The sequence below is a fragment of the Arachis ipaensis genome, chromosome B5 (genome assembly GCF_059453495.1).
Source record: "Arachis ipaensis isolate K30076 ecotype BB chromosome B5, ASM5945349v1, whole genome shotgun sequence".
Taxonomy (NCBI): Eukaryota; Viridiplantae; Streptophyta; class Magnoliopsida; order Fabales; family Fabaceae; genus Arachis; species Arachis ipaensis.
Genome location: NC_142440.1, coordinates 74,531,047 through 74,552,569, shown reverse-complemented (window position 1 = coordinate 74,552,569; position 21,523 = coordinate 74,531,047). Strand labels below are relative to the sequence as shown.

At 37.7% G+C, this 21,523-nt stretch overlaps 2 protein-coding genes across 3 annotated transcripts; both read left to right on the top strand.

Annotated features, from left to right (window-relative positions):
• Nucleotides 1-1,436: 1,436 nt before the first annotated feature.
• LOC107643600 (uncharacterized) lies at nt 1,437-8,720 on the top strand. 2 transcript variants are annotated; one of them, XM_016347289.3, is made up of 4 exons: nt 1,437-1,950; nt 4,269-4,501; nt 5,061-5,880; nt 6,287-8,720. In XM_016347289.3, the coding sequence occupies exons 2-4, from the start codon at nt 4,271-4,273 to the stop codon at nt 8,476-8,478; spliced, it is 3,243 nt and encodes a 1,080-aa protein (XP_016202775.1). In that variant the 5' UTR covers nt 1,437-1,950; nt 4,269-4,270; the 3' UTR covers nt 8,479-8,720. The 2 variants fall into 2 exon arrangements, with proteins under 2 accessions (XP_016202775.1, XP_088344447.1); XM_088488321.1 differs by having other exon boundaries at nt 1,606-1,950; nt 5,236-5,880.
• Nucleotides 8,721-15,593: 6,873 nt separating this feature from the next.
• LOC148564645 (uncharacterized) lies at nt 15,594-16,352 on the top strand. The gene has a single exon (XM_088487065.1). The coding sequence runs from the start codon at nt 15,594-15,596 to the stop codon at nt 16,350-16,352; it is 759 nt and encodes a 252-aa protein (XP_088343191.1).
• Nucleotides 16,353-21,523: the final 5,171 nt, after the last annotated feature.

Genomic DNA, 21,523 nt, shown 5'->3' with positions numbered 1-21,523 from the left:
ATAACTGATGATAAATATCACTGTGGGATCAATATATTTCTATAAAGGTAATTGATTTTTTTATTTATATAGTATATAGTGGTCAAACAGTGGTGTTGAATAATTTTTTTTTAAGTGGTTAACATATATGACTTAATACTTTGAAAGACTCAAGTAAATTAGTAGTATTTATTTGTTATTGACAAAAAAAAGTTAAATAATAAGAAATTTTCCATTTCAGTTGGTCAACTCGAATTAAGTTCTAAAAATTAGCTATAATTCATTTTAAAAAATTTAGTTTTAATATATTCACGTCATATATATATATATTAAAAATTTTATACGTTTACCAATATTGACAATCGAATATATAGTGTCTTTTTCCACTTCAAGTAGTCCTTAACAAGTATCTTAATAATATTTGCTAGCAAAATCTTAAATTAAATTCAATTAATAATAATAATAAGAATATTTATTGTAGGATTTTCCGTTACATATAAAAGTAGAAATTGATATCTGAGACTCTGAGTGGCGAAAAGTATGAAAGTGTAAAGAATCTAGAAATGACCAATTAATTGTTTGTGATATCCTGGAAAAGCACATAATATATATTCCATACTTTTTGATTAATTTTATGCATTATTATAGTAAAAATGTTTTACGGAAATATTTGATCATATATTATTATATAAAAAATGATTATTCTTTAAAAACTATCTAAACGAATTATATGATAAATTGATAATGCAATACTTTTATATTGTGAGTGTGTCAAATTTATTTTCATTTTTTTTTCATAAGGTATATTATTACTATTTAAAAAAATTGAAGGAAAAAATAACAAATTATATAGGCATAAACAAATTTTTTTTTTTTACCAAAGATAGGAGACTCGAATTCGTAACTTCTTAATTAAGTATGTAGAGACTATGCCATTTGAGCTATTACTCATTGGCAGCACAAACAATTACTTGTTGACATATATTATTTTACATGTATGAAAATTTTAATCATATTACATTAAAAAATAATTATTTTATTATAATAAATTTAATTATTTGCGTAATTCTATTTATTTGTTAGAAAATATAATTAATACATATAGGGAAAGTATGAGGAGCCAATGGAATATTTATACAATATGTACAATGGAGGTTTAGGAAATATTAGAGATATAATCATTAGTGTTACTCTTTTCCATCAGTTGAAGCTTTTGGAATGAGTGGTATCATGTATGGTATTAGAACGCTAGATCCGAAAGATCAAGAGTTCGATCCTTGGTGAACTCCAAAATTAATAACTCAATAACCTATTGTACACATCGTATAAATCGTCTAGCGGGATCCATAATTGATATTTTGTGTTTATGAAATCTTTGCAAGGATAAAAATAGAGGCATAGAGAGAGAAAGATAGAGGAGCGATAATAAAAAGCAGAGAATAAAAGGACCGGATGTTGACAAATTTCATGTCACTGTTCTTAGAAGGTCGTTTGTTTGGGTGAAGATTTCTTATCTGGGATCTCTCTCACTTCTCTCTCCTCTAAAAAAACCTCTCTCTCTCTCTCTCTCAAACCCCAAACAAAATTAAAAACTACAAAAACAAAATAAAATAAACCACCAATTTTGTTTTCTTTTCTTCCTATTTCTTTCTCCTCTCTTTGTGTGTTAGTGCAAGAGAGAGGGGGTAGTGGCTGGCCCATTAGATCGAAATCTTCTAAGGATTACGATCTAAGCTACTTCTTCAATGGTGTTGAAGCCGCAACCCCACTTTCTTATTTTTGTCTCATGATCCTTTTATCATTATTATTATTTTCTTTTAGTTTTAGTTACCCTTTTGGCTTCAACTACTGCTGATTCTAAAGGGGTCCTGAATTTCTTTTTCGGTTCTTTGATGGTGTTGGTGCCTTAATAGTAGAAAAATTCCTTGTGGGGTTTCTTAAGAGGAGGTGATTAGAGGATGTGGGTTTGAGGTAATTTACTCATATACTCTCTCAAATTTTTTAGTTTTAATTAATTTATTTATTCGGTTTTTTTCTCACTCCATATTTTTTTTTTGTGAGAATTTTTATTTTAGTACTTTGTACATAGTTTTGTTTTGACTAGGATGAGTAATTCTTTTGGTACCTGTTGTTTGAGCGATTCTTCCAGTGAACCTTGTAACATAGCTCTATATTCTTCTTCTTCTTCTTCTTGTTATTATTTTAATTTTACTTTGAATTTTGTGGATTGGAATGTTCTGATTATTGTTGCGTGGGTTTGTATGATTGTTGTATTCGATGTTCTTATTTTAATTTTGCCATTTCATTTGATTTCTTTTTTTATTCCTTGGATTGTTTTTTAACTCTAAATTGAAGTGAAGAACCTTAGTTCCCCCAAATTATGGATGAATTTTATGGTGTGCCTGGTTTTGTAACTGCTCCATTACAATGGAGATTTCTCATTTCAATGATGAGCCTATGATGTGTAATGGGAATTCTTAGTGCGTGTGATTACTTGGCCAAGTTCGGGGTTTAATGCATTTTGAACAGCACGGATATAAACTTGCACTACCTCTTCTCTTTTGTCTGTCGTTGTCACTCCGATTCATTAACTCGAAGATTTTTGTCTGTCAAAAAGTGACAATGGCAAACAAAAGGGAATGGAGGGAGTGTTATAAAAGCTCATCTAGTTTGCGTAGATTTGTTAGTATCACTTGTGGTTTTTCTGATTTATTACTATTTTTTCAGCTTCTTGTTATGGTTGGGGGTAATGGATAAATTTCTAGATGTTGTATGCGATTATTTTAAATGTGATTCAACGGCTGTGGTTATTACCATTTGCATTCTGCAAGTCAATGGCATACAAGTGGCATATTTTGAAGTGCCCTAATTTATAGCCGATATTTATTGTTCAAATTAAAGTTTTTCAACACAAAATTCTTTGAATACACGATTGGCATTTGTTCAATATTTGGACTTGGTTTGGTAAAGCTTTTTGAAAAGGTGTTTGCACTTTTTATCTCGTTTTGTGTTTGGTAAATAAAAAAGTTCATGTGTTTATGCTTGCAGCTTTTAAAAGGTAGGGGTGCTTTTGAAAGCACCTAAGGGGGAGCTTTTCAAAGTTGGTTTGTGCTTATCAAAATTAAAAAAGTCTTTAACTCTTTCATTTATGTCTATTATAGTATTTTTAAATTTTAAAAGTGATTTTACCAAACGCAATTGTTGTTGCTTGTGCTTATTGAAAGCCATTTTTAATTTGATTTACCAAACACAAATGCTACAACTTTTAAAAGCCATCTTTTAAAAGCTAGCTTTTATAAGCTATTTTTGAAAAGTAAAAACTTTACCAAACTAAGCCTTAATGTTATGAAGTGTTTCCAACACGGATAATGTAAGGTTGTTTCATTTTTCTAATGTTGCATTAGTATAGGCTTTAGAGACTAATACTGCGTCTATAGCATGCTGTCCTAAGTTGGAGCTAACTTGGGATGCATTGGTCTTCAACCAACAATTCCCTGATGTCACTGCTTCTTGTGGTAGTACAGTGTATCTAATACAATTAGAATCAGTTGCGCATGCTACAATTTTCTGATACTTCTGAAATCTGGAGTTGTAAATTTTTACAGGTAGTTTATGTAGTTGTGATTTTCTAAGTTAAATATATGATGATTCATAGGATTTGCTGTCTCTCCTTTGCACCTTGCTCACAACTTTTTTCAGTACATATGATATTATTCACACACCATAAGGAGCGTTGGGTTAAGTTTCTCAAGAGCTTGTGGTGTTGCGCTCTTTTTCTTCTTGTCTGTGTCTCAAATGCAATGAATGTGATGTTTTATATTTATTCATAAATTAACATGCTTGTTCTGATAAGATGAAATTAGCCTCAGCTATGACTTTATGAGCAGGTTGTTGCCTATTTGCTTGCTCTAGAAAGCTAGCAATCAGTTTATCGTTGTTCCTAATTACATGGCTTCTGTTTTAGTTGAAGAAAATCCACATTTACTTTCAGTATTAAAGTTGATATATACCATCCACATTCATATTCTATTTGCTCATAACATCCACATTTGTGGATATTCAAGGCCTCTAAATTCATGATACTGAAGGCCTTAAGCATCGGTGAATTGATATTGCATGCAACCGCATTGTATGTTTCGTGTTCTCAGTTTGTCTTTTGTACATTTGTAATTTGTTATTTGGTTGCTTTTTTGAACTTGTGTCTGTGGTTAGATGCAAAGCAGCATTAGTAAATGTTACTATTAATGCTAATGTGATAAACCCTTGCATATCTTTTTCATTATTACCAGGAATGGGAACCAAAGTCCAGAATTTTTCAGGGTATTACTCAATGAGAGATCTTAATGAGGAATCTAGTAGTTGTGGCTGGCCCCTTTTATATGGAGAGAATAAAGCACTGACAAATGGGCAGTATTATAATAATTACCTGCCAAGTTCTACTACTGCAGATGCGTGTTCAGTGTATGATAAGGATTTTGTGAAGCAGATGATGCTTGAGCATGAGGCCACATTTAAGAGTCAGGTATGGAGGGTTTAGTTTCTTAGTTTCTTTTTATCTGTTGCCTTATAACTTGAATAGTATGCATAATGTTATTGGGGTGTTATGTTTTGAGTCTTAGTAGTCTATTTAGCAACAAAAGAGAGGCCCGATTTATTGTATATTTGACTTTTAGAACAAATCCTCTAAAGTGAGGAGATTTATAAAGTAATAAAGTGAGGGGTTTATAACCATTAAATTTGTAACTTCTATCATGTATGAGCCCCACAACCTTGATTAAACTCCTACTTCCTTACTTTACCAATTTCCTCACTTTAAAGAAGCTTGATCCTTGACTTTCATGCTTCTTTAGAGCTTGTTCTATTAAAATGGGGCATTTTCAATTTTGCATTTGTTGTTGACCACTTAGTAACTTATTGACAATAATACAATATGTTGTTGCATGAACATGTTTAATCTGTTTTAGATGTATGGTTTTCTTTTATTATGACTCAAGTGATTTCTTGTTTGGCTCAATTTCTTCATGTGTCCCCTACGAGTATTGAACCTGTTAATATTGATTACACTATATATTTTCAATCAGGTATATGAACTTCACCGTTTATACAGAATACAAAGGGATTTGATGAATGAAGTTAAAAGGAAAGAATTACACAAAAACCATATACCTGTTGAAGCATCGTATTCCACATGTCCCTTGGCTTCTCAAATTACAACTGAAGATGGCCAAAAATCACATATCTCTGATTTTCTTGTAGGAAGCTCCACTTGTGCTAAAACATCCGCTTCGGCTATTGAAGGCATTCATACTCCTTTGGGGTCTATTAAAGGAATCGGCAAAGAAAGCAAACCATTTCCATCCACAAATGGGTCCAGTTCAAAAGATGTTGAGTTGCTTGAGTCTAGACCCTCAAAAGTGAGGAGGCGAATGTTTGACCTTCAGCTCCCTGCTGATGAGTACATTGATACCGAGGAAAGTGAAAAGTTTAATGATGAAAAGTTTAGTGGGCCAGCTATGTTTCTTCCTGATAGAAATGGTAATAATGGAAAGGAGCGTGTTGAGAAGCTTTTTTGTGGCAATGATGGGAAGACTGTTACCCTGGGGGAAACTTCCAAGTCGGAGCAATGTTTGGGAAGAAATGGTTTGGTCGACTTAAATGAACCTGTTCAAGTGGAAGAAACAAATGATTCTCCATATGTTGAGCTCCGAAACCATGATCCCTGTCAAGTGGCAACTGAATGCTCTGAGCAGTCTGCCACCAAGAAAAAGACACAGTTTTTTGGTTCATCCAGGGATCATTTCCTCAATTCACATCAGGGAACTGATAGTTGGGTCCAAAGTAATGGATATTTGGAGAACAATGGGAATGGAAAAGGTTGGATTCCATCAGTGGCTGATACAGGTTAGTTGTCTTCTGAGTTGCTTCATTTTTGTTTCTCCAATCCTCTGCCTGCTCCTCACCATTCTTCTTTAAAAGTTTCTATATTTGAATTTTGAATCCGGTTACCAGAGAAATTTCTTAGAAAATCTGATAATGAATCCAGGTTAGTATGTCTTACATTTTGCTAAAATTGCCGATAGAACTTGGAATTTTGTGGTGTCTTAGAGCTGATAGGTTATGTACTCTGTTCTGTTCTTGTTTGAAACTATAAAATTCTCCATATAATTTTAAATTATATCCCCCCGCCCCCTCTTCTTTTAAAATTATAATTTAGATAATCCATTTGTTTTGTGTATCTTCTTTTTTTAAGTATGTTCTTGCATAATTTATTTATCGATAGCAGCAACTACTTTTTCAATGTTGATAGGGCGTGTTAAAAGCAATCTACAATCCATCCCTCAAGTCTTGAAACTAGAGAAACCACATTTATCTTCCCAAACAATGCAAGATGGACATAGCAAAGTTCATGAATCCACATCTGATTATCTGATTGGTCAAAGCAAGGCTGATTTGTGGAGGGAAAGGACTGTTAATGCTTTAGATATCGATGAAAGAAATCATGAATACACTGTTAACAGGCATCCCAGTCTCTTTGCAGTTACACCTTCATCTGATTTATCTAAATCTTGGTCTAATCTGGCTTCTTCTTGGGAAATGGCAAATGGAAACCTAAACCAAAAGTTGATATCAGTTCAGAAACCTCCATTTTTAAAGGCATTGGATGCCTTGAGTAGGAGTTCTCAGTCGCATCAAAGCAATGGAGTTTTGGAAGCTAGTTGGCCTCTGAACATCAATTCAAAGCCTGACCCGGGTTTTCATTGTGATGTACCTGTACAGAATGGGTTTTACGCTGGGTTGTCATCGTATTGTTCCAAGGAACCATCAACAAACATCTCTTCAATTAGCTATGACCGTCTCAATCACGATAATGATTGTAAGATAATTCCTCAACATTTCCTCAACAATCTTTCATCAAAATCCTATAAGGGTTCAAATTCAAATTGCAACGATGTGAAGACTGGAAAAGGTATTGACTTGAATGTGTTGCTTTCAAATGGTTCATCCATGGATGGAGAGAAAGAGCACGAGGATCATGTTGTATTGCCTTGGCTAAGAGCAAAGACAATGTGTAAGAATGAGGTAGAAAATGCTGATAGGTGCATAACTATAGGAGAGTCAAGCTTCTCACATGTTGCTTCAAAGTCCAACAAAGGGAAAAGTGGACACCAGGGGGCTAGCGGAACATTTTTGCATATTGTTCCTTCCGTTTCAGGTTCTAATGAAATTGAGCAAAGGAGGATGAAGTTGAGTGAATTCTCTGGTAACAAGAAAATTCTTGGTGTCCCCATATTTGATATTCCTCATGTTTCTCCTAAGAAGGAGGTCTCTTCAAACACACCTCCATCCATGCCAATCCGTAATCCATGCGATCTAGAACCGGCGGAAAATAGTAGGAAAACCCGGATATTTGATATTAATTTGCCTTGCGATAATGCTGCTTGCGAGGATGCTGCTGCTCTTGAATTGGATGAAGTAGTGACTGAAACTATTGTTACTAAGGAAAGATCTTCAACATCAAAGCCCAACTCTAGGATTCAAATCGACCTGAACTTGAGTATGAGTGATGATGAAGCTTCTTTGATGTCTATTCCAAGTGCCAATGAAAAAGTGCATACAGAGATAGATCTAGAAGCCCATGCTGTTCCCGAGACTGAGGAGGATACTATAACTGAAGAAAAGCAGCTTGAAACTTCTCTATCATCAGGAGAAGGTCCTGAAGAGAAAGTTGAACAGCCACAACAGCCACAGGATGAACTTATGAGAAATGCCGCAGAGGCAATTTTTGCTTTATCATTGGTTCCTTGTGATCAAGTTGATGGTGTGATGTGTAGCTTGTTGGAAAGTCCAATGCAGGACCCGCTAAGTTGGTTTGCAGATTTAATTTCTTCTTCTAAAGACAATCTCGAGAGTACATGTGATGATTCGAGGGGAAAAGATGGTGAGGACAATGAGGGATGTTCGACTATTGTTCTGGAGGAATTGGACTACTTCGAGTCCATGACATTGAAACTGACAGAGACCAAGGAAGAGGACTACATGCCGAAACCTATTGTTCCGGAGGACCTCAAAGTTGAAGAAACAACACAATTGTTGCCTACTCGGGCAAGAAAGGGACCGGCAAGGAGAGGGAGGCAGCGGAGGGACTTCCAAAGGGACATCCTTCCAGGCCTTGCGTCTTTATCGAGACATGAAGTGACAGAAGACCTTCAGATATTTGGAGGGCTTATGAGAGCTACAGGCCATTCATGGCATTCAGGGTTAACTAGGAGAAATTCTTCTAGGAATGGCTGTGGCCGGGGAAGGAGAAAGGCGCAAGTTAACCCGTCTCCCCCTCCGCCATCTGTAGCCAATGAAACTTGCACTCCACTGATCCAGCAACTTAATAATATCGAAGTGGGGCTGGAGGATAGAAGCCTAACAGGCTGGGGCAAGACAACCAGAAGGCCGCGGAGGCAAAGGTGCCCGGCAGGTAATCCTCCGTCGATCCCATTAACCTAGTCACTGTTAGAGGCTTAAAAAAATTTTAGATGAGAAATTTTATTTAGGGGTATGAACTAGCAGGATCAGTTCCAAATTGACAGGGGAACACACATGATGATTGTTCCTTAGCCATGGGGATTTCTTGTACATTTTCTTCAATCCCGGATTCGGGTAAATATGCTTGATTTTCAACAATCTCCAGGTGATACAACTTGTATTATTCTTGAATAATGTTGCATGATTTGTTCTGATTATTATCACTTTATAGAACTCGAGATATATATATATAGTAAAATAGCAGTGTTGGTTAATCTGTTAACACGTCGTTTTATGTAGTTATTAGTGGAAATCAGGTACATATGTTGGTAGAGGACGAAGACATACTAGGGGTAAAATAGGAAAATAGAAATGTTGCCTTCGACCAAATGGGATATATATAATCCCTACTAATATTCTAGTGATTCTTTTCAAAATTAAATAAATAAATAAATAAATAGAAATAAAAGAACATCGAGCACGTGTAAAATTCTCTCTTGATGGAGTTTCATATTATTTCAAAAAGTTTAGAGTGCACATGACTGAATTGTTGATCAATCTAGTGCATAGTATGTGGTAGTGCATTTTATTCCTGTGCCATTCTGACGAAAATGCTTCCTGGGGTGCGGAAAATGAATAAATAATTTAATTTAATGTTGGTTGAAGATAAAAAAATTCTCAAAATTCAGAGCATAATCTATTACTATCTTTATTGAATAGGCAACAAATTCTTCCCGTTTAAATTTACTTAAATAAAATTGATTAATTTCAAATTTGGATAAAACGAAAAAACGGGTCCTACAACCTGTGTAAGTTTATTTCTCTTTTTGTATAATATATTTAATTAAATAAATGAATACAGAACATATCGATAAGTATGCAGTAACACTTTTTATTATAGAATAAATTTATATTAAGATGTTATTTTTTATTACAACATATAAAATATAAAATAATTAAATTTTATTTATATTACTTGACATATGATAGATTATTTTATATTAAAATTAAAATAACTTGAATAATTTTTGTTAAGAAAGATTATTATTTAATATAAAAATATTATTAAAATATATATTTATTTAAAAGATTACATACACAATTATTAATTTTTTAAGAAAACAAAAGTTTAATAATATTTGACTTTTTGTTTTATCTTATTTATACTTATAAATAATAAAAATAGAAAAAAGATAATATTGTTCATACCCTGACCAAAAAATATAAAGTTAGACCCAATAAAGATAAAGGTCTACCAAATAAGGTGGCCCCTTTCTACCTATCCAACCTCATAAGAGGTTGAGTACGACGACATAGAACCAGCTCTTTTACATTTGAATAGGCAACTGAATCCTAAAATATCTCCTACTATCTCTCTACTCTATCTAGAAGGAAAATCTTAACAAAGTTAATAAAGAAAACCGTTATCCACCAATAAAGGTGAAACTACCCAAAAAGTTGGTTATCTATTCTACTATAAGTACCCTGACACTCCTTATGTATATTCAAATCCCAATCTACTAAAAACCTACTTAAATCCCTTGCTAACTTAAGTATCGGAGTCTCTTACAGGTACCACCCCCACCTCCTCACGAGGAACTCGGACGACAGCACCTCGACACCAGCACAAGTCGGATGCTGCCTCATAAAGAGTTTGGACCTCATGTTCAGACCCAAATCACCGTTTCAGGTAACCCTCAGAACATTGGCGCCATTGCCGGGAACCTGGAAGTCTACATTTGCGTATGGTGGACAACCAATATGAGGATGGTCACACGGCATCTAAGTTGGAACCAGAGCCCCACCATGACGACTTGACGTTAGAATTACCTCTGCCTCAAGAGAGAACAAACATCACCCATAGAGAAGAGACGTCGGGAAACCCTCATCCACGACAGATTCATTCAAAGGTCCACCCTTCCGAAGATGAACCTCCCAATCCGACGGAAATATTTGGATTAGTTCACGGCCATCGTGGACGATTAGAACAACTCGAGTTGGAGGTTGAGCGACAACGAAAAACAAAACGGGAATTACGAAGAGAAGTACGACGACGAAAAGAGTTGGAAGAGAAGCCCTTGAGATTAGAAGCCGACTTCTGAAGACGAAGCAATCGGGCATATCGGGAGGAAAGCCCTCTAGAAGGCGAAGATACGCTTGTTGAAGAGATCATGCGAGCTAGGGTTCCTAGAAATTTCAAAACTCCCGACATGGATCTCTACGACGGAACAAACCGACGATCCGATGCATCACCTCAGCAATTTCAAAAGTCGGATGTAACTAGCTGATGCCTCTGATGTGACTTGCTGCAAAACCTTCCTGACAACTTTGACCAAAGCTGCAATGAAGTGGTTCGATAACTTACCTCCCATGTCGGTAACTTGCTTTGACGACCTGCAAGGAAGTTCCTTACCATATTTTCAATATAAAAAGACAAAGTAAAACATGCTCCGAGCCTGCTAGGGGTTAAACAAGAAGTCGGAGAGACGCTCTGAGACTATAAGGAGAGATTCAACAAAGCCTGCTTGGAAATACAAAACCTATCTACTGAAGCAGTCATAATGGGGTTGGTTAATGGCCTTAGAAAAGGGCCGTTCTCCCAATCCATATCAAAGTGACACCCGACTTCCTTGTATGAAGTATAAGAGCGGGCAGAAAAATACATTAACATGGAGAAAAATTCTCGACTTAGAGAGCCTCCCCCGAGGCCCAACCTGTCCTACCCAACTCGGGACAAGGAAAAAGAAGCTAAGAAAAAGGAAGAGTACAACTCGAAAAAACTTCGAAGGTATCATAACTACACCCCACTCTGTTTTTGTAGATGTATATAGGGAGATATGCCATACGGAGAAGCTTCCATTCCCTCGTCCTATCAAACATAAAAAGGCAGGAAGTCGGACAGAATACTGTGAGTACCACAAGCTTTATGAACATTCTACCAATGATTGTTATGATTTAAAGAATGTCATAGAAAAATTGGCCAGAGAAGATCGGCTAGACAGGTACTTTTGGTTGAAAGATTGGACAACCAAAGAAAAAGGAAGAGATGAAGACGGAGGTCGACAAGAACATCCCCACAAACTCCTGAACAACACATACACATGATAAATGGAGGATTTTCTAGAAGAGGAATCTCAAAATCCTCACGTAAGAGGCATCTCAAAGAGGTGTACCAAATCGGGGATGACAATAGAATTTCCGATTTACCAACCATCTCTTTCACCAAAGAGGACGCACAAAGAGTGACTCCAGGGCACGATAACCTGGTAGTGATAACCATGATCCTTGCCAATGCAAATTTCCATCGAACTTTGGTAGACCAGGGGAGTTCGGCGGACATACTGTTTAAGCTCGCTTTCGACAAGCTTGGGCTAGAGGAAAAGGATCTAAAGGCGTACCCAAACAACCTTTTTAGGTTGGGAGACACGCCGATTCTACCTCTGGGGTTTATCTCATTATACACCACCTTTGATAAAGGCTCGAGATCAAGGACGTTAAGCGTCAACTACATTGTGGTTGACGTCATGTCTGCTTATAATGCCTTAATAGGTCAAGCTACTTTAAACCGACTAGCAGTAGTTGTCTTTACGCCTCACCTTCGCATGAAGTTTCCAACTACAGAAGAAATCGCCACCATAAAGGGAGATCAGAAGTTGGAAACAAAGTGTTACAATAAAGGCCTTAATTTAAAAGGCAGCCCAAATGGAAAAGAAGTCAACACCATCGAGCTCGGAGGTGTTCGAACTCGAAAGGAACTACGTCCCCAATGATGACATGTCATCATGTCATATTTTTCTATGCTTTTTCATACAAGAAATTGATAATTAGTGCTCAAATATTTCATTCTTTTGTGTTTAAATGGTATATTTCCTTGATCTTTTGATTTGATAAACTTTGTAGGAAATAAGAAGAAAAAGAAGCAAAAAAGCACAAAATAAGCTAAAAAGGAGAAAAAAAGAGTTTTGGGACACACTTTGAAGTTATAGCACACTTTGAGGCCTTAGACCACGCTTTTAAAAGCGTGGCCCATGACCAAGTAGCGCTCAAACAAGGCACCAGTGCCCAATTTGAAGAGAGCGCTAAGTTAAAATAGTTAACTTTTTCGGGTTTTTTCTAGCCTTGTGACAGCATGACCATGCCTCGTTCAAAGGGCCATAACTTGAGCTACAGATGTCCAATTGATGTGCTTCCAGTTGCGTTGGAAAGCTGATATTCAGAGTTTTCCAACGATATATGGCAATCTATATTTGACATGAAATTGAAGCACAAGTGATAGTCATCTTTAAAGCCCAAAAACCAACCAAATATGAACTCACCATGGTTCGAAGAAGGGGTCACCAAGAAAAGCAAGGCAAAGCACTCAAATTGGGACACCCAAAGCTCGAAATGGGGAACAAGAGGAATGAAAGAAAGGGCGCTACGTGAACTTAGTTCACTGAGCGCTATGCTTCACAAATTGTTGGTTCCAAAATGAACTCACCGTGGTTCGAAGAGGGAACCTCACTCCAAGTATAGCGCTACGTTAAATGCTCTAACTGAGCGCTATGTGGATGCACTCAACTACAAGGCCAACGCTCAAATCTAAGGAGCGCTACGTTAAATGTTTTCACTTTTTCATGGCCAACAAATGAAGAGAAGAGAAGTGCACACAAGGCATATGTAGCGCTCAGTTCACTAACTTAACTGAGCGATATGGGTGAGGCTTGGCAAGAGCCTGGGACAAGGGAGTGAGCGCTCAGTTCACTAGCTTAACTGAGCGCTCCACTGGAGCATGGCTCCAACCCAATTCAAACCAAAAAGCAACCTTGACCCATGCCTCCAAACCAATTGAACCAAGGCCAACCGGACCCATCTATCTTCAAATCCAAAGCAACCAAAGCCCACATCATCACTCAAAGGCACAAGAGATAGTTAGAATAGGAATTTTATTTAAATTGTGATTTGTTTTAATTTCATTTTAATTTTGTAAAAAGCCTATATAAGGCATCATTTTCATTTTTTGTAAGGAGGCTGGCTCTGCTAGAGAGCATTAGGAGTAGGGTAGAAAGCTCTGGTAGAGAGCTTAGCTTCCTTTTCTTTTATGCAATTTTACATTTCTGTTATACTTGAATTCAATTGAGCTTTATGCAATTTCCATTTCTCTATTACAATTTCCTCTTCTGCTACAATTTCCTTTTTGCAATTACACACTTCAGTTTACATTGAGCTTGAATTTAAATCTTCTGTTCCAATTGCTTCAAATTTACTTTTATGCAATTTAATTCTTCTGCAAGTATTCTGCATTTTACAATTCTTGCTGTGATTTGAATTTACTCTTCCTGCACTTTAAATTTCCTGTCACTTGTTCTCAAGATCTCTTCAATTGCTTGCTCTATTGCTTTCTTTAAATTTTCAGCACCCAGCCCCCCTTTACTTTTCATGCAATTTACCTTTCTTCTCATTTAAGATTTTTGCCAATTTACTTTTCTTGCTCTTTAAGCTTCTGCCAATTTAAGCTTCTGTTCATTTACTTTCTGCAATTTTAAATTTCTTGTCATTTACATTATGTTGCTTCAATTTTCACTCAAATTATCAATGTTAGCTTGACTAAACTAATCACCCACTAAAGTTTCTTGATCCATCAATCCCTGTGGGATCGACCTCACTCTAAGTGAGTTTTACTACTTAATGCGATCCGGTACACTTGCCGGTGAGTTTAGATGTTGGAATCTGATTTTAACCCATCACCCTACATGAAAGGAAGATAGAAACAATACAAATTGGGGATCATATTGAAAAAACAACGAGCATAGGAGCCGACTTGGAAGAAGGTCTGAAAGTACAGCTCGTGGATCTCCTACGAAGAAACTCCGACCTCTTCGCCTGGAAAGCCTCTGACATGCTTGGTATAGATCCTGACCTCATGTTTCACAAAGTCGTCGTCTACCCGGGCTCTCGACCTATTCAGCAAAAGCGACGAAAACTCGGTCCAGAAAGGACGCAGGTCATGGAGGAACAAGTACAGGCACTGTTGGAAGCTAGATTCATAAGAGAGGTAAAATATCTGTTGTCGCTGGCTAACGTAGTTCTGGTAAAAAAGCAGAATGGAAAATGGAGGATGTGTGTCGATTACACCAACCTCAACAAAGCTTGCCTCAAGGATCCATACCCGCTCTTGAGCATTGATACCCTGGTTAATTCAGCCTCAGGATATCGGTATTTGTCCTTCATGGACGCATACTCGGGATACAATTAAATCCCGATGTATAAGCCAGACCAAGAAAAGACTTCTTTCATCACTTCCAAGGCTAACTATTGTTATGTAGTAATGCCTTTTAGATTGAAAAATGCCAGAGCCACATATCAACGACTAATGAATAAGGTATTTTCACCCACATAGGAAAATTCATGGAAGTATATGTGGATGATATGCTTGTCAAAACCAAGGACAACTTTGCTCTCTTGTCCAATCTCTCTGAGGTATTCTCCACAATAAGGAAGCATGGGATGAGACTTGATCCCACAAAATGCACATTCGCAGTAGAGGCTGGAAAGTTTTTAGGTTTCATGCTCACTCAAAGATGCATAGAGGCTAACTCGGATAAATGCACAACCATGATAGAGATGAAAAGCTCGACTTGTCTCAAAGAAGTCCAACAACTAAATGGAAGGTTGGCAGCATTATCCTGGTTCTTAGCCAGATCAGCGTTGAAGTCTCTACCATTGTACTCGATACTAAAAAAAGGGAGTCAATTTGAATGGACCCAAGAATGCGAACAAGTCTTTTAGGGTTTTAAAGCATTTTTGGGACAACCTCCTATACTCACTTGATCAGCTGACCTATTACAGTGGAAGACCTTGTCCTCTATTTGGCAGTGGCAAGCCGAGCCATAGCTTCCGCTCTGATCCGAGAAGATGAGAACAAACAACAACCTATCTACTTTGTTAGCAAAGCTTTACAAGGAGCAGAGCTAAACTACTAAAAGATAGAAAAGTTTTCATATGCTCTTATCCTCAACTCCCGAAGGCTTCGACCTTACTTCCAATCTCACACTATAAAGGTCTGAACTAATCAACCCATGAAGCACATTCTACAAAAGATAAACCTAGTAGGAAGGATGCTACAATGGGTTATGAAACTGTCCGAATTCAATTTGAAATATAAAACTCAGATAGCAATCAAGTCCCAGTATCTCACCGACTTTGTGGGTGAGTACATTAAAAGCCAGGAAAGTCTGACAACTTGGAGCTTATATATAGATGGATCATCCAACAAAGCCGAAAGTGGAGCAGGTGTAATCTTTGAAAATGAGCAAGGAACTCAGATAGAGATTTTACTATGGTTCGAGTTTCTTGCTTCTAATAAGCAAGCAGAATATGAAGTCTTGCTTGTTGGCTTGAAGCTGGCTAAAGAAGTCAGGGCAGAAAGGTTGATAGTGCTTAGCGACTCCCAAGTAGTAACTTCTCAAATCAATGACATTTATCAAGCCAAAGATCCCAACATGAAAAAGTACTTAGAAGAAGCACGGGAACAACTATCACAGTTCTTGAAAACAGAGTTCCAACACATAGCTTGGGAATCAAATGCCCAAGCAGATACCCTCTCCACGCTAGCTAGCACCAAGCCAGGGGGCAATAACAGAAGTCTTATCCAGAAAACTCTCTACGCACCATCAGTATCAAGGGGAGATGACAGCTTGGGTATAATGTCCATATCCAACCAAAATTTAGGATGGATGACTCCCATAGTTAACTACCTTAAATTTGATATCATCCCTGAAGATGAAAAAGAGGCACAAAGACTTATAAGGAAAGCACAACGTTATACCTTGATCCACAATGTTCTATACAAAGAGGGATATCAACACCTCTCTTAAAGTGCATCCCGACCTCTAACACCAAAGAGGTCCTAGATGAAGTACACAATGGCATATATGGGAACCACTTGGGAGCCCGATCACTAGCTAGGAAGGTGATCCGAGCCGGCTTCTTTTGGTCAACCCTACAAAGAGAAGCAGCTGAGTTCGTCAAAAAATGCCCACCTTGCCATAAGCATGCCAATTTCCATGTCGCTCCTCCCGAAGAACTCATTAGCATTACCTCACCATGGCTATTTGCAAAATGGGGTCTCGATCTTCTCGAACCATTCTCTCAAGCTTCAGGACAAGTATAATACCTGATAGTAGGAATTGGCTATTTTACTAAATGGATTGAGGCAGATCCATTAGCGACCATCACAGTCCAACGAAGTCGGAGGTTTCTCTACAAGAACATTGTTATAAGTTTTGGAGTTTCCCACTCTATCACCACGGACAATAGAACCCAGTTTACCGACAAAACCTTCAAGAACTTGGTGGCCAGTCTTAAGATAAAATACCAGTTCACTTCGGTAGAACACCTTCAGGCCAATGGACAAGTTAAAGCTGCAAATAAAGTTATACTTGCCAAGTTAAAACACCGACTACAAGATGCAAAGAGAGCGTGGGCAGATGAGCTTTCTCAGGTCTTATAGGCATGTCGGATACCTCCTCATTCCACAACAGGGGGAGTCACCTTTCCGACTTGCTTATGGCTTGGAAGCTATGATTCCCGTAGAGATTGCTGAAGAATCTCCAAGGATTATATTCTACAATGAAGGGTTCAATATCCAAGCATAAAAGGAAGCACTCGACCTCATCCCCAAAGTCCGAGAGCTATCTCGGATCAAAGAAGAAGCACTAAAGCAAATGATGACTCTAAGGTACAATCAGAAAGTAAACAAGAGAAGCTTGACCACGAACAACCATATACTAATCCGAAATGATATTAGGATTCAGAAGTCGGGCAATAGAAAGCTAGCTGCAAACTGAAAAGGACCTTACAAGATTGTTGAAGTCTTAGGAAAAAGGCTACTACAAAGTGTTCGACTTACAAGGGAAAGAACTCTCGAGGTCATGGTACGCATGTAATTTGAGAAGTACTACAGTTAGGAAGCGTACCTTGCTCCCTAGTGTACTATTTTTTTCGACTTCATGATTTTTTTTCGAAAATTTTTTTTAAGGGGGTTTAGTGAGGCACCATAGCAAAGACTAGGGATAGACAAAAATCTTTAGTAGCAAATTTATGTAAGGCATTTTTTCATTTATCAATTACAAATCCTCTTTTTCTTTAAAAGTTTCCCATACAAACGCATTAATTTAAGCTTGAAAATCGTAAAAATCAATTTTCGACCTAAAAGAGTCGACAAGATACAGCGACGAGGTACAAATTAATGTAAAAAATAAGTTGGCAAAGTCCGATTACACGAAGTTGGAACATACAAAGAAAAAACACAATATCTCGTACCAACTTATTTCGCCGACATCACCTCTAAACTTAGCAAAAAGATAGCGTTAAAAGTTGTCGAAGAACAATCTAAACGATTGTAAATGCTAAGAGAAAATTTGAAAGGAAACAATCACTTAAGACCTAAATCATGATCAAAATGAAGAAAAGATTCTTTAACAAAGATTCTAAAGTTGTTTAACTACAACTAAAGTGAAATAAATTGTTTAAACAACTACGAAGATACTACAAAAAGGAGATGTTTAAAGTCTCACAGGTCGGACCATACTCAAGGAAATCACAAAGGATGGAGCTCATCATTGCCAATAATAACGTCCTCGGGCTGGGCATAAGAGGACGGGACCGAATCGGAATGAGGAGGCTGTTCCTTAGGCGGGGATGGGGTGGCTTCGTCATCCATTTGAGCAAGTCCCAAAGAAGTCTCCTCAGACTGAGGTCCTGGTTCCTTAAGGTCGGACATGGGAGTATCCTCGTCCTTGGGAGTAGGAACTATCTTCCCGTCCACTACAATGTTATCAGCAGAGATCGGGGAAAAGTCAACCTCGGGAGCAAGAACTCAAAATTGAGCCTTCAAATTCTCTACGAGCTTGTCCATTCCCTCGGCGATTGATGACATGTCATTTTGTGCATGTTTTACTAGCCATTTTTACCTGTTTTCATTAGGTTTCATGCATTTCTTAGGCAATAAGTAAGTGTTTGAGTGAGAATTTCATATTTGTCTTGATTTAATCAAACATTTTTAATTTTGTGCATTATCATGAGATTCTGCAAGAATTATGCGATTATTATGAATGATGCAGAATCTTATAATTTTGGCAATGCTTTGATTGCATGTTTGATTGATGGCAGGAGAAAAGATGAAAAGGAAAAGCACAGAAAGAGGCAGGGCAGAAGAATGTAGCGCTGATTTGGAGAACGCTACGTTCTCCTACAACTTGAATATTGGTGCCACGCTCTATTTCAAAGAACGCTACGCTCTCTAGCGATGCGCACGCATACAGGACGCTTACGTGTAGAACAAGCTTTTTGGAAGATCCACGCGTACGCGTACATGACACATACGCGTGGGTATGATCAGCGCTCTTTAGCAAGAGAGCACTATGTTTTCTTCAAACGAGTTCCTGCGACACTTTCAAAATTGGGTTCCAAAATTTACCACCGACGCGTACGCGTGCATGACGCGTACGCGTGAAAGGGGCGTTTTAGAAGAAGCACGCGGATGCGTGAACCAAGCAGCAGTGTGGAAATGGTTTTCTGAAGGCCACGTGTATGCGTGGGTGACGCGTACACATGGAGGAGCGTTGTTTGCAAGAGCGCTACGCTTGTTTGGAGAGCGCTACTAAAGGACGCGTGGGCGTGCAGCACACCTACGCATGATTAGCACTGAGAAAGCAATGACGCGCACGCGCAGGAGACGCGTACGCATCGGTGAATGAACGTTGCGCTCTCTTCAGAACGCTACGTTCTCCTGAAGCTGCATGGAAGCACCAATACGGACTTTTCCTGACCTACTTCAACAAAGGCCAAAAAGCCCACTCCAAGTATTTGGTGACTAAATTGGAAAGTGTATAAAGGGAGGAAAATTTGATTTCATAAGGAGGCTGGTTAGTGGATTGGAAATTGAAAGGCAAGAGAGTCAGGGACTCAAACAGAAACACTCTGCACGTATTTTCTATTTTATTTTCCTTTTGTTCTTCATGTTATGCACTTTTTCTTTTCTATTTTGTACTAGAGCAATAATGAACTAAACCCCAATTTCATTAGGGGGAGGAGCTCTATTGTAATCTCAATGAATCAATGAAATTCTTCTTCTTCTCAATTCAATTGTGTAGCTATTGGATATCTTCCATTTTGATTGTGAATTACTCACTCCGGAAGGGGGTTTAATTCAGTTGAATGTGGGTGTGAGCCTCGGAAGGGGAATCACCTACATTAGAATTGGAGATCTATCCTTTACTACTCTCTTGATCAACACTATTAAGGAGGAATTGAGATCCTGAGAGTTAGTGTGGCTTATGGATGAGAGATATGCACTTAACCTCTTCTCATGACAATTAGATCAAGGAATTGGCAAGATTGATTATGATTAGAGAGATTGGATTGCCAAGGAATTGGGATCCAATCAATTTCAATCTGCCATAGATCTACTCATATGATTGAGAAAGGAGTTGAGACCCAATTGATTCATGAAGGATTATAATATCTCCAATCCCTGATGAACCATTTTCTTTGAATTTCTTCAACTTAGATCTCTCTAATTTCACTGCAATTTACATTGTTCACTTCTGTTTTGATTTTCTGCACCCAATTCTCTTTATAATTCATGCAATTTAAGCTTCCTTGTCATTTAAGTTTCTGCACTTCTACTTTCCTGCAATTTAAGATTCAGTTATTTACCTTTCTTGTAATTTAAGTTTCAGCTCTTTTAATTTCTTGCACTTTAAGTTTCAGTCATTTAAGCTTTCTGCCATTTATTTTTCTGTCAATTTACATTCTGTACTCTAGCTTTCTTGCAATTTACTCTCTAATTAATCAAATTTCACTCAATTCATCAACTATCAGCTTAACTAGATTAATCACTTAAAAAAATTGCTTGATCCATCAATCCCTGTGGGATCGACCTCACTTTCGTGAGTTTTACTATTTGATGCGACCCGGTACACTTGCCGGTTAGTTTGTGTGGAATCGACTTTTCCTCATCAAGTTTTTGGCGCCGTTGTCGGGGATTGATTTAGATTAACAATGATTAAGTACATTAAGCATTTTTTTTTGTTTTTGTTAAGCACTCTAACTATTTGAGATTTTATTTCTGCTAACCTTAACTTCACTCTAGCAATAGAGTGCACTGTCTGTGTTTTTGGTTTGTTTGTGTTTGTATGCCAGGTGGGAGAAGAGGTGAATCCACCTCCTTTGATTCTGAACCAGAGAGAACCTTCTTGAGATTGAGAAGAGAAGCAAGAGGGAAGGGAGTGATTGGAGAAGAAGAATCAGAAGAGGAAGATCAAGAGATGGAGGGTAACTTACCTAATCCACCAGAGGATGTGGCCAACAACAATGGTCTGCCTCAGAGAAGAGTTCTAGCCTCTTACACTATCCCTAACCCAAGAAATTATGGGAGCAGTATCTTAACCCCCAATGTCCATTCTAATAATTTCGAACTCAAACCTCAACTGATCACCGTGGTCCAGAATAATTGCTAATATGGAGGAAGTCCTGCTGAAGATCCAAACCAACATTTCTCTGTGTTTTTTAGAATTTGTGACACTGTCAAAACCAATGGAGTCTACCCTGACATCTATAAGCTTTTGTTATTCCCATCCTCACTGAGAGACAAAGCTACTCATTGGCTAGAAACTTTCCCAAAAGAAAGCATCACCAACTGTGATGATTTGGTTAGCAAGTTCCTAGCCAAATTCTACCCCCTCAAAGAGTCATTAAACCAAAAACTGATGTGCAAACCTTCAGACAGCAAGAAGGAGAATCATTGTATGAAGCCTGGGAGAGGTATAAAGCATTGATTAGAAGATGTATAGAAGGAATGTTCAGTGAGTGGGTTGAGCTACAGAATTTCTATGAAGGTCTATCATTGAGTTCAAGGAACGCTTTGGACTATTCTTCAGGAGAATCCTTGTAAATGATGAAAACTGCTCAAGAGGCACATGATCTCATAGACATGGTGGCCAATAATGAGTATTTCTACTCCTCTGAAAGACAAGTAGCCCCT

Excerpts from the sequence above, each read along its gene's own strand:
- LOC148564645 (XM_088487065.1), top strand. The coding sequence starts at position 15,594 with ATGCTACAATGGGTTATGAAACTGTCCGAATTCAATTTGAAATATAAA.
- LOC107643600 (XM_016347289.3), top strand. The coding sequence starts at position 4,271 with ATGGGAACCAAAGTCCAGAATTTTTCAGGGTATTACTCAATGAGAGAT. Across the intron at positions 4,502-5,060 it reads AGGCCACATTTAAGAGTCAG|GTATATGAACTTCACCGTTT; the intron begins GTATGGAGGGTT and ends ATTTTCAATCAG. Across the intron at positions 5,881-6,286 it reads TCCATCAGTGGCTGATACAG|GGCGTGTTAAAAGCAATCTA; the intron begins GTTAGTTGTCTT and ends CAATGTTGATAG.